Source organism: Typopeltis vanoorti, chromosome 18, assembly GCF_054136105.1.
Source record: "Typopeltis vanoorti isolate ZY-2024b chromosome 18, IOZ_Tvanoo_1.0, whole genome shotgun sequence".
NCBI classification, from domain to species: domain Eukaryota; kingdom Metazoa; phylum Arthropoda; class Arachnida; order Uropygi; family Thelyphonidae; genus Typopeltis; species Typopeltis vanoorti.
In genome coordinates, this window is record NC_143566.1 from 96,675,573 (window position 1) to 96,689,141 (window position 13,569).

At 36.1% G+C, this 13,569-nt stretch overlaps 1 protein-coding gene across 1 annotated transcript in view; it reads left to right on the plus strand.

Moving 5' to 3' along the window:
* The window catches only part of LOC150096967 (GPI ethanolamine phosphate transferase 1-like), a 311,441-nt gene that overhangs the window by 258,693 nt on the left and 39,179 nt on the right, over positions 1-13,569 (plus strand). The window contains exon 23 of the mRNA XM_090408103.1: positions 11,286-11,342. Coding sequence (XP_090264229.1) covers positions 11,286-11,342 — 57 coding nt within the window. The remainder of the gene's footprint in view (positions 1-11,285; positions 11,343-13,569) is intronic.

A 13,569-nucleotide genomic window follows, 5' to 3' on the forward strand; every position in this document is an offset into this window, starting at 1 on the left:
TAAAGAACTTGCATGGACACAGACCATGAACTACTATCAGCCAAACAGAAAATCAGTCTTAAAAGGAATAAAACAAACCACCAAAAACAAAGGAAAATAGATATCTCAAAACTCAAAGAAACCTAACCAGATTTAATTACCAGAGCATTGGAAGAAAACTTAAATAATCTTGCTCTAGATACAGCTTCAGAGTCTTGGGGGGGGGGGGAGATAAAGATATTATTAAAGAAACAGCAGAAAAGCACTTAGGCTACCAGACAAGAACAAAACAAAGATTACATTACACAAGAGATTATGGATTTATGAGAAAGAAAAAGAACATCAAAAATTAACCTCTCGAAAAAAGATAAAACAGAATGCTATACAAAAATCTGAAAAAGAAATAGACAAAAAATGCAGACTAGCAATAATCACATATTTAGAAGAAAAAGCAGGAATGTGTGAAGAAGCATACAAAAAAACATGACTCTAAGACCATTTATGAAATAGTTAAAGAAATAATTAGAACATACTCACCCAACCCAATACTGGGTTAGGTGAGTATGTTCCAGTTGCAGAATATTGCAGAAAGGTTGAACAACAACAGGTTCAATATTGCAAAAAGGTTGAACTACAACAAGTAGCAGTGAAACAATAAAAGACATATGGACTAATCACTTTAAAGAGACATTTGCAGTGGAAGAAAGTATAGATCAGATGTCTTCCACCCAGTAGAAACTTCTGACACAAAAGATATCCTGATTGAAGAAATACACAAAGCAATCAAGCAAATGAAAAATGATAAAGCACCAGGCATAAACAGTATTCAAAAAGAACTTCTGGAAAAATGAGGGGAAAGCACAATGAATAAATAAGTATTTAACAAAATACTAAAGGAAGAAAATATACCAACTGACTGGAGAACAGGATGCATCATACAATTCACAAAAAAGGCGATGCCAGATCCTGCACTAATTACAGGCCCATCACCATTTTAAGTCACTGTTATAAAATATTTATCAGGATTATTCAAAACAGAGTTAAAAATTCATGTGAATAACAGATGGAAGAAGAGCAGATGGGATTCAGAAGTAATAGAAGCACAATAGATGCAATTTTCATATTAAACAGACTATCAGATTTTATGAGACAAAAACAAACAAACTACTGGTGCTTTATAGATTTTAAACAAGCCTTCGGCTCAATAAACAGAAGTCAACTCATTGAAATTCTAGAAACTAGAGGGTTTGACAAATACCTATTAAATTGTATTAAGAATTATTACTCAGAAACGCAAGCAATAGTAAAATACAAAAATACGGAAACAGTCCAAATAGCAATTAAAAAAGGAGTTATGCAAGGATGCCCATTGTTGTCATATTTATTTAACCTGTACCTAAAAGTAGTAGTAGATGAAGCACTACAGATGGGCGAAGGCATAACTGTCGATATTGCAGATAGCCAAAAAAAAATTAGGAAATATTCTGACCAAACTACATCAAACAAGTGACAAATATGATGTAAAATTCAATTTTAGTAAAACAAAACTAATGATTATAGGAAACAAAAGGATGACAATCCAAATGAAAATAGGAAAGAATAATGTAGAATGAGTAAAAAAAATTCAGTTACCTAGGCTCAGTGATCACTGAAGATGTCGATTATTTCAAAACCATAAAACATAGAATCAGTAATGGATGGATAACAATGAGAAGTCTAGAAACAACATGGAACAATACAAGATTAAGTTAAAAATTCAGACTAAAGATATATAAAACAACGAGAATACCACAGTACTTTATGGCTTAGAATAATGGATCCTAAGGGGAAAAAATGGATAAAGTCAATGCTTTTGAGATGAAATGCCTAAAAAAAAATCAATAAAACAAGCTGGTCAGAAGGGAAAAAAAAATGAAAAAGTCAGAGAAGAACTTAACTTCAAGGAAACAATAATTACAACACTAAAAAAGAGCCAACTAAGCTGGTTTGGACATATTTCCAGAATGAACCTAGAAAGACTACCAAACATATTAAATGGTAGAATTGAAGGACAGCTGAGCAGGAAGACCAAGAGAAAGATGAACTGACAACAGAAAGCACCCACTTCTCCATAACAGACTACAAAAAAAAAAAAAAAGCTGACAGAAAGAAATAGTGAAAATTTGTCTTTAAGAAACTCATCCCACCATGAATGGAAGAAGAAGAAGAATATGTCCTATATGTTTTGGAAGTTTGTCTCAATCATATCACCCTCTTTCTCCTGTTTGCCAGCATCTGTAGTCCACAAATTCTCAATCTGTATTCGATAATCCTGATTTAATTTTTAACACTCTCCTTTGCACTCTCTCCACTGTATCAGAATCACCATGGAAACCAAAAGACCAAACCTGTGTAGAAATAGTTCATATGAGGTCTTATTAAGGTCATCGTTTCAGCATTCCAATTATCCTCTTAGTTGTATTTGCAGTCTTTGCTATATGTCCCTTCAATTTCAACCTCCTATCTACTAAAACTCCAATATCCCTAGCCTGATCAGTTTCTTCTAGCATTACCCTGCCAATATTATTATTATTATTACTGGCAACTCCAAGGAGTCCTTAGACTCATCAAGGGAGGCCTTAAACATTATGTCAACAACTATTCAGCTTCCACACAGTATCTATCATACCTTGCCTTGAACCCACTCACAGGCATGGCACCCACAACAGACTCTGGCAACTTATTCCACTCATTCACCACTCTCCATGCAAAAAACCTAGTTCTAACACCTTTGCTAACCACACTCTTGCCCAGTTTCCATGGATGGGCCCCCTAGTCCTCCTACCACCAGACCTGTTCTGAAAAATATCCTCTGAATTAATCTTATAGATACCCTTCAGTAATTTGAATGTCTCAATCATATCACCCCTCTTCCGCTTATCAACCAATGTCTGCAACCCACAAATCTTCAACCTGTTCTCATAAGGCTCATTCCATAGAGACCTGCTATCATCTTGTTCACTCGCCTCGGATCCTCTCTACCTCCTCCCCATCAAGAAGAAACTCTGGCACCCAAATCTGGGCACAGTAGTCAAGATGGGGTCTTATCAAGGCTCGAAACAGAGGAACAATAACTTGCTTGTCTCTGCTCATTAAAATATTCTTCAGTAACCAAGTGATTTGATGAGCTAATTTAGCCACTTTTGCAGTGTGCCCCCTAAACTTCAACTCCCTGTCCACCAACACCCCCAAATCCCTGGCTTCATCAATCTCTTGGAGTACAGTTCCACTGATATAGTATACTGTTGCTAATCTTTTCACCCCAAAATGCATAACTTTACACTTTTCCACATTAAATTGACATCCATTCTCCTTAGCTCAGTCCCTCAATCTATCCAAATCATCTTGCAAAATTTTGACATCATGTTCATTCACTATTACTCTACCCAACTTTGCATCATCAGCAAACAAACAAATAGTTCCTCTCAGATCCTTTCCTATATCGTTAATGACAAATTAAATAGTAGAGGTCCAAGAACAGAACTCTGAGGCACCCCACTTGTCACAGGCCGTCTTTTGGACTCTACTCCTTAATAAACTACTCCCTGATATCTCTCCGTCAACCACCCTATATCCATCCCCATATGCTGCAGTTTGCTGATTAGAATTCCATGTGGTATCCTGTCAAAGCCCTTAGCAAGGTCCAGCAGTATGACTGTAAACCCATTACCCTTATCCAGCTCAGCCGTCACTGTGTTATAAAACGTAAGCACGTTAGTGAGGAATGATCTACCCTTCACAAAGCCATGCTGTCCCCCATATAGTATCCCGTTATCATCTATCCATTCCTGTATTCTTCTCTTGACTACGTTCTTCAAAACCTTGACAACGACTCCTGAAATGCTGATCGGTCGATAATTTGCAACAGCAGTCTTGGAACCTCCCTTATGCTGTGGAACTATTTTCCCCTCTTTCCACCCCCCTCAGGACTAATCTAGACCCAAGATTCAAATTAAACAAAATTGTCAAGAGCGCTGACAATTCTTTTGCCGTTTCACGTAAGACCCGAGCTGGTATACCATCCAAACCCACAGCTGTATTCACATTAAGGTTTTGTAATATACTATTCACCTCCATTTCATTCACCTCAATTCCCGTATATAACCTGTTGGATCTTTCATTCCTGCAATATCACCACCTGAATGATATACTCTTGCAAAGTACTCGCTCAGTAATTCCACTATATCAACTAATTCAGTTACCTCCCTACCATCAGCATTCCTTAAAATCATTCTGCCGTATACATTTTTTCTTTTACTTTTACTTGCAGCATGTCGAAAAAAACTGTTTGGGATTCTCTTTAGCTTGCGTGGCTAATTTCCTTTCATAATCAGCTTTTGCTTTTCTTACCACACTCGTTACCTTTCTGGCCTGTGCTTTATACTGTTCGTGTGCCTGCAGGTCACCTTTCTCCTTAAATTCCCTCCACAGTTGTTTCTTTTTTTGCAGCTCAAGCTTAATGCTGTTATTCATCCATTTAATCCCTACTTGATTTATTACTTGAACTCTAGGTATACAGTCAGCCATTGCCTCATGCAAACACTTCCTAACCGCCTCCCATGCACTATCAACATCAAGCCCTTGCAGTTTTACATGCCATGGCACTGAACCAATCAAACTCCTAAGCTTGTCATACTTACCAGCCCGATAATTCCACATGTACTCTGTCTTAATTGTAAATTCTACACCTTTAGCCACCTCCCAAGTCAAGACTCTATGATCACTCTCACAAATTGGTGGCAATGTGGTCATATTAGTTACAGCCAAATTCTCAGATGCAATTACTAGGTCAAGCACTCTCTGACTCCTAGTATTTTGCATTACATGCTGTCGCAGATAGTTATCCTTTAATAATCACATAAAATCCAATTCCTTCCTCCCATGTGTCCTCTCCTCCTTCCAATCAATGTTAGCATAGTTGAAATCCCCATAATAATTACCCTCCTTCCACTTATTGCATTTATTTGTCAATGCATGCTATCTCCACCATCTATTTCATCACCTGGTCTATAGCAGTACCCAACTGTATATTTTGTTCTGCTTGTCTCAATTTCACACCAAATAGTCTCACATGTGCTCTCTTCACTATCCTGTGGTTCAACTTCAATTCTCCTTGGCTGCAGTTCATCAGTAACACTCCTCCCCCAATATAATATGACACTGGATATCTCATCATGCCAAAGTGATTTGCCTTTACATTTACTAACATTAACCACTTCTGTATATGAGCCCTAACCAACTTTTTCAAAATCTTCAACCCCCACTCCAGAGATGGTGATAGTCAGATACATGAGTCTTTGTACCACTCTTGTGCAATGGAATTACCATACATTCTTTTCACTGCTGTGGAATCTTCCCTGATGTGAGACTGAAATTATATAGCATAGTCAAAGAAATAGCCAGTTCAGCTCAACACTCTTTTAGCATCCTTGCTGATATCCTATCAGTTCCTATTGCTGAATTCATATTCAGTTTGTGCAGCAGCTCTAGTACTCCCTCCTCATACACCCATGTTTCTTCATACAGTGAAAAGATAGCATTGAGCTCAATGTTGCATACTCCAGATTGTTAGCTTTCAGCAAAATGAGCACTCATTAGTTGAACAATCTGACCAGTAGAGTTATTCTTTCATATTCATTCTTTTACTTGCAGCATAACAATAGAATTCTTTTGGGTTGTCTTTAGCTTGCAGAGTCAGTTTCTTTTCATACTTGGAGACTTTGCTTTCTGTAAAACTGCTGTAACTCTTCTGGCCTGCACACCTTATAATTTTCATAACTGATATCAACTTTCTGCACATGGTATTATGAATCTCTTGCTTAACAAGTTTGCACATCTATTTCCCCTCGTACCCTATTTATTCTTCAAATTCTAGTGACACATTCTGCTGTTGATCATTTAAGTATTTTTTTAAATACTTCCCATTCACTCTTGATATCCTTCCTATCCAATGTTTTGTACCATGACATAGAATTCACCATACTCCTCAATTGGTCATGAATGGAACATTTCATAGCTACTTCCCAAGTCAGTAATGCATGATCATTGTTACTAACCTGAAGCAGAATAGTTATGTCTTTAACTGAAACCTCCTCTGATGCTATAATCATATCTAACACTCCTCTGATGCTATCATATCTAACATGTGACAGAAGGAACTTGAGTTCCTTCTGTCACATGCTACTTGAGGAAGCTGAATAAACTCAGTTTCATTCTTTTCATGAGGTTTCACTGCCACCCGGTCATTGTTTGGATAATTAAAGTCTCCCATTATGATTACTCATTTTGCACCCATCATCATTATTTTATAATGCATTTCTTCGTCACTAGCAACCAATTCACAAGTCTATAACAACATGCCCCTATGTATTTGATCTTGTTCAACTGCATTTCACACCAGATGGCTTCAAACTCTGCCACATGGAAAACTGTTACCAGTATTTCGGTCATAGGTTTCAACTCTAATTAGATTCAGCTCATCTAATATCATTATAGCAGCACAGCACCCCTCTTCTCCTATCCTGTCTGTTTTTCATAAAAAATACTGTACCCTTTACACTCAATATCAATTAGTATGTCTGCCTCTGATCTGCCAGTTCTCACTAATGTGTGAGAACTGGCTGAAGTAACAATCTGAAGTTACAATGTATGAGACTCTCATATCTCCTCATAATCATTTCTATGATAATACACATTCCCATCATTAACACAATTACATAACATTGTTACTCTTACATAGAGATTATTACCATTCTTCCAATCATAATCTAGTTTTCCTGCTCTTTTTTTTTGTTTTTTGTTTTTTTTGTACAAGTGTAGGCCATCTCTCTTATACAAATCCATCCTTCCCTCCCTCAAACTTACTCCACACATCCAAAAATTTGCATCCATTCCTTCTACACGGCCTACACATTAATCCTTTTGCCATCATACTCCTTTCTTAACATCCCAACTGGCCATGATGTCTATAGATGTCCAGTTAAATCTGAATATGATTCTGTAACACCCATTGAAATAACATGGATAAGAAGTGCAATTTGGTCTCATTATTTCATCCACTTTGGCCGGTAGGGAGGTTAATTCATTTCTATCATATCTAGGTAATAACATTATTATTATTTATATGGGCATGCCATGGAGCCAAAAGACTCATCATGAGAGACCCACTCTATCCATTAACGCAATACATATCATATATATCCTTAAACCTATTCACTGTTGGGATCCTCACAACCACCTCTAGTAATTCATTCCACTCATTCACCACTCTCCAAGAAAAGAATCTAGTCTGCACACCCTTACTAGCCACCCTCTTAGACAGCTTCAAGTGTGACTCCCTTGTTTTCCCCCTATTTCCATTGTATTGAAAAATTTGTTCTATGTCAATCTTATAATATCCCTTTAGTAACTTATAATGTTATATATATATATGTACTTACAATTTTTCTCTTTAGCATATGTGCTGATATGTTATCTTTCCCTGTTGCAACATTCTTATCCAGATTATACAACAGCTCTTGAACTTCATTGTCATACACCTCTGTCTCTTCATCTGATGTAGTCGCAGCAGCACTGTGAACTATGTTGTATACACCAGGTTGATAAATCGTAGAGAAGCGAGTCTTCGTTATTTAAACAATCTTGTCAACTTCTGACACAAGAGTACCGTCTTCATTTACTAAAATTATTCTTCCACATTCATTTATTCTTTTATGTGCAGCATAACGATAAAATTCTTTTGGATTGCCTTTTGCCTGCACAGCGAGTTTCTTTTCATACTCTGATTTAGTTTTCCATAAAATACTCGTAAATTTTCTGCCCTACACTTTATATATTTCATACTCCTCTCACTCTTATTCTCATGATATTCCTTCCATATCTTCTTCTTATGGATCTCTTGCTAATAAGATTGCATATCCATTTCTCCTCCTGCTTATTTGTTCTTCAAACTCTAGGAACGTATTCTGATACCACTTCATTTAAGCACTTTTTCAAACTTTCACATGCATTGCTAATATCCTACTCTCTTTCTTGGATGCATTTCTTCAGCTACCATCGATAACACTCCCCTCCCCCATTCTTTTCTCCATCCTCTCTGAATTCACTATACCCTTCACATTCTGTCCCATGTTAATAGGACCAGTTATTATTATTATTATTATTATTATTAAACAAGACCTCATGGAGTCAAAGACTCATCTAGGAGGTCCTTTTATCTCACACACATCTCATCATACCGCGTCTTAAACACATTCAAACTCCTTGCAGACACCACACTCTCAGGCAAGGCATTCCAATCACTCCCAACTCTGCACGAAAAAAAACCTGCCTCTCACTCCCCTACTCACACCCTCTTTATACAGTTTCCAGGGATGACCTCTGGTTCTCCCCTGATCTCCCACTATTCTCTGTAGAACTTCTCCACCATTGATCTTATAACAACCCCTTACCAACTTGTAGGTCTCTATCATATCTCCCCTCTTCCTTCTCTCCACTAGACTCTGCAAATTACATCTTTTCAATCTTTCCTCATACTCGACATTCCAGAGGTCAGAAACTACCTTAGTCAGTCGCCTTTGGACCCTTTCCAACATCTCTTCATCCTTCTGAAAACCAGGTGACCAAATCTGGGCACAATAGTCCATGTGTGGCCTAATCAAAGCCTTATACAATGGAACAAGAATCTCCCTACTTCTACACATCATTGTCCTCCGCATCATTCCCAGAAGTCTTTGTGATGTCTTCACAATTTTGGCGATGTGTCCCCTAAATTTTAGATCCTTATCCACTATCACCCCCAGATCTCTTATTTCCTCTTCTTCCAACAATATATTCTCACCAAGCATAAATTCTGCATCCCATCTTTGTTTTCCAAATTTTAAAACCTTACATTTTGCAACATTGAACTCACATCCCCATTTGCTTGCCCAATCACTCAATTTATTCAAGTCTTCTTGCAAGGCCACAACATCTTCACTACTCTTTATGGTTCGTCCCAACTTTGCATCATCTGCAAACAACTGAATATCTCCATCCAAATCTTCGCCAATATCATTAATATACAAGTTAAATAGTAATGGCCCTAAAACAGATCCCTGAGGCACTCCACTAGTGACTTTCCTTTTCCTGGATATTGCACCCCCATACACAACTTGTTGATACCTATCAGATAGCCAGTCTCCAATCCAATGCACTAATCTAATATCCAACCCCATCTGCTCTAGTTTGACTGTCAACTTATCATGAGGTACTCTATCAAAAGCTTTTGCGAAATCCAAGTATATTACTGTGTATCCTTCTCCTCTGTCCAAGGAAGCAGTCACTTTATTGTAATAAGTAAGTAGATTACTAAAACACGACCTCCCTTTAGCAAATCCATGCTGTCCATCAAAGATTATACCATTGTTGTCAACCCAACTCTGGATGGTAAATATATCATCTACATAACAAAGCTAGACTAAAGATTTGAAATTAGCTGTGGTAAATGTTTGTTCTCAAAATGTCCCATATAAAAATTGGCTTGTGGGGGAGGGGGTATTGGATTTATGAATTTTGGTTAACCTGTATATCTTGGGGGGGGGGGGTGCTAAAAGGAGACCATGGGATAACAATTTTTAAGGCTTTTGAATATTTTTTCTGTGAATTAAAAGTTTGTATGTAGTGCAGTTTCTGAATGTGTCGCTCAGAGTTTGCATTACATGCAAACCTTTAGATTATGACTAATTCTCAGAAGAAAACATTAAAAAAAGAATTCCTAAGAATGTTATTTCATGGTTGCCTGAATTAACTAAAAGATTTGAGTTTTTTTAGTTCCAGATATTAGTCTCATTCCTCCTCCACTTCACCAGCTAGCACCCTTCCTATTCCTTATATCCTGGACATTGCAGAAAAAATAGCTAGACCTTTAAAGAAATTTAATTCCTGCACTGCATTCAAAACCCTATTCGAAGTCTAATTATCCTTATCTGCTCTTCTGAAGATCAACTCTCTCTCACTTCCAGGTGTACTAACTTACTAGTTGCTTCCAAGTGAAGTAACTGACAAGTTTCCTTGTTCTTCCAGTCTGTCCTATTATGGTCATACTGGAAAATCTGCCAACATCCATCTTGAAGAACACAAGAAATATATCTGTCAACACAGCAAATACAAACATGCCAAACCTTTTTAAAAAATAAATAACTGAATCTTAATAAATATTACTATTATTACGTGACACCTCCAGGGAGTCCAAAGACTTATTGAGGGAGGGCATCTACTCTACAACGCTGTCTCCACTCACTAACTACAACAATACCATCTACTGTCCACCACCACTATTTCTACAGACAATCACAAACATCCATGCCCACGGCGGGATTCGAACCCACAGCCTTTTGGCTGCAGAGCACACGTGCTAACCACTCGGCCAACCAGACTGACTAGGTGGTTATGTGAAACTTCACATACAGCCATGGCTACCTGCCAGCATCCACAGAGGACATCCTTCAGACTTTAGGTTTAACAGTCTAATATCTTTCACTTATTTTTTGTGTTGTTTGTGCACATTATTACCATCCTTATATTGTATTCCTGATTATGTCTCTGGGACACAGATGAAATATTGTATCCAATTAAATCTATATTTAATTCTTTTACTGAGCTGCTTTCACTCTGCTAAACCTTAACATTGGCTTCAACCAGCACCTGTGTTTAAATATGCATTTGCTATAGTGAATTTCCTTTAAAATCGCATTGATACTATGAGGATTTGGTAGAGAATTTTCTCTAGTTTGTTATAATAAGTTCACTTATAAATGGCATTTGCTATTATGAGAGTTGATTGTATTCAGTATTTAAATAAGAGATGCAGTATTGTAGATGTACAATGAAAACAACAGTTCACACCAAAAGTTAATGCTGTGTTAATTAAAGTACAGTGGGATTGTAATTAACTAACCTCCAGTTAACTAATATGAAAAATATAGGAATAGTCTCTGCAGGATTTTTATTTCATAGTCCACAGAAATGACTTTTTTCAAATGATAAATATTTTTAACTTTCAATATTTTTCAGTTATAATAATTTTGCACATATGTTTAGTAATGTACTTTGTGATACCCTGTACTGTATTATATATTTGCACAAGTTTGTTTTTGTCTGTGTTAAGCAATATTAATGTAAGTTTGTTATTTTTTTAACCTTGATGAAATGTTTGCTTGATATTTACATTAAAAAATGCTTTGCTATCCAAAATCAAGAAATAACTTTTGATTCTTTAACATATTCCATCTGTTTTTCATTCTTCTGGCATTTTTTGGAACTGGAAATATTGCAAGTGTGAATAGGTAAGTATTTAAAAATGACTTGTTTTCCTTAATGCTCTTAGCAAAATTTGTATTCAGTATTTAAAAGTTTTTCTTTTTTGTCTCCCTAAAAATTAAAGATACCTAGAAATTATATTCTTGGTTTAATCCTTTATCCAAGTGTAAGCAAACAAGTTTACACTTGAACTATTTTCAGGACTGAGGCAACTCGTATAAAGAAGCTAATGACTTCACATCACTTGCCTTAGTATCCCATAATGCATAGCACATCTCCTTGTGGACATATATGCTGTGCATTATGGGAAGGGCATTATGGGTATAAGAGTTGCCCCAGTCCTGAAAATAGTTCATGTACAAACTTGTTTGCTTACACTTGGATAAAGGATTAAACCAAGAATATAATTTCTTGGCATCTTTAATTTAATTTATAGTATAACCAAGTGGAAAAATTTGCAACAACTATATTTTGTCTCCCTTTCTACTTAATTGTTATATCTTTTTTAATGTCACATTTGATTAGTCTTCTCAATGGTGCAATCAGAATGACACATGCTCTTTGGAATGAAAGTCTGATTTAATCTCATTTAATTTGTTCTGCAAGCATAAAATCCACAGATGTTTGGGTTTTATGCATGCAGACATGTGGCTTGAGAATACACACAGTTCACAGACGTAATATACTGTACATTGTTCTTGGTAGTTTTTTTTTCCCACTGTAATGCTATATACAATCTCATTTGATTTCTTAGCTTTCCTTAAGGTCTTTTGAAGATGGCTGAAATTACTGAATGTCTTTTTATTCTACCCAAAATTGTCTAAATTGCACTTTTATTGCACGTGCATGTGTGTGTGAGATGCATGCAGCATAACTAAGTGCAAATTTTTTTATGAGCTGTAGAACACCTTCTGTATGGATTTTGCCTAGTGTAGCCATATGCTGCTAAGCCAATAAAGCTAAATGTATTTTGACTCATGGCAGTTTTTACTGTCTGAAAATACAGAGCAGCATTTAATATTGTTTGAATTGAATAGTTAATGCAACATCAAGAATCACAACAGTGCCTCTTAATATTTCATTAATATCTTCCTACATTATTTGTAGCAAGTAATAACAAAAGATAGATATTATTATTATTACAATAGATAGTAATAATAAAAGTAATAACAGTAATCACTGACTACTGTTATTACAAGAAATATGTATGTGTAAAACTCGACTTGCCAGAAACAATTCTAAGTTGAATGTCATTGATCAATTATGATTCTGCCTATATCTTCCCCACTGTTGGGTAAAAGCCTCTCCCATTGTGAGAGAGTTGGGTCTACTTCCTCCATGGTGATCCACTCCAATTGATCAATTACTTTTACTTATTGCACATATGTATCTGATGAGACACATCCTTCTAAAAATTTAAAGCATTCAGCAAGTAATAAAAAGATTGAAGCACTTTGAAAATAGGTAGAAAAAAATTCTTCTTATCCTCCACTGCAATTTGCATCATTCCAATGATTTGACCATATTTGGAATTAGTTATTTCTTGTGTTGTTTATGTAACCATGTTATAAGGGTGGGGTTTTACCATTTAATCTTTTATCAAGTTCTGGAATATAGCTGTTTCTGACTTGTTCATGTCCTCTGAAAAATTAAAATTAATTGGACTAAAGTTGTTTTTTTTTTTGGGGGGGGGGGTTCATCCTTCACAGACCAGGTCACATGATTCATTTGTTTTTAACATGAATATAGTCATTATGCTGCTAAAGCTCTTAGAGATCAACTTAATCAGATAAAAATGGAAGGGTGGAGATTTGTTGTTTAAGGTCTTTTGACAGTCTCTTGCACATTCAGATCAGGAAGTAATATGGCAATGTTCCTCAGTTCTACCTGTGTCATTTAAAAATATTAGTGATATTTCATTAAAAAAAAAAAAAAAAAAACCGTGCATGAAAAGTAAACCAAATACTGAGGAGCTAGAATTAGCTGTGATTTAGGTGACTGATATTATTGTTTTAATTGTTGAGAATGTAAATTCTCCTCTAGCTTTCAGGCAGTACTATAACAGTACTACTAATTATTAGAAATAATGTTCGCCAAAATAGCTGCTTCTAAACTACAGTCATGTTTCAGATTTACAGGAAGTGACATGTGGAAATCATTATTATTATACGAGGATCTCCATGAAGTCACAAGACTCATCATGGGTGTCCCACAATACTTCTATAAGATATTTATAATTTAGTTAACAATTTA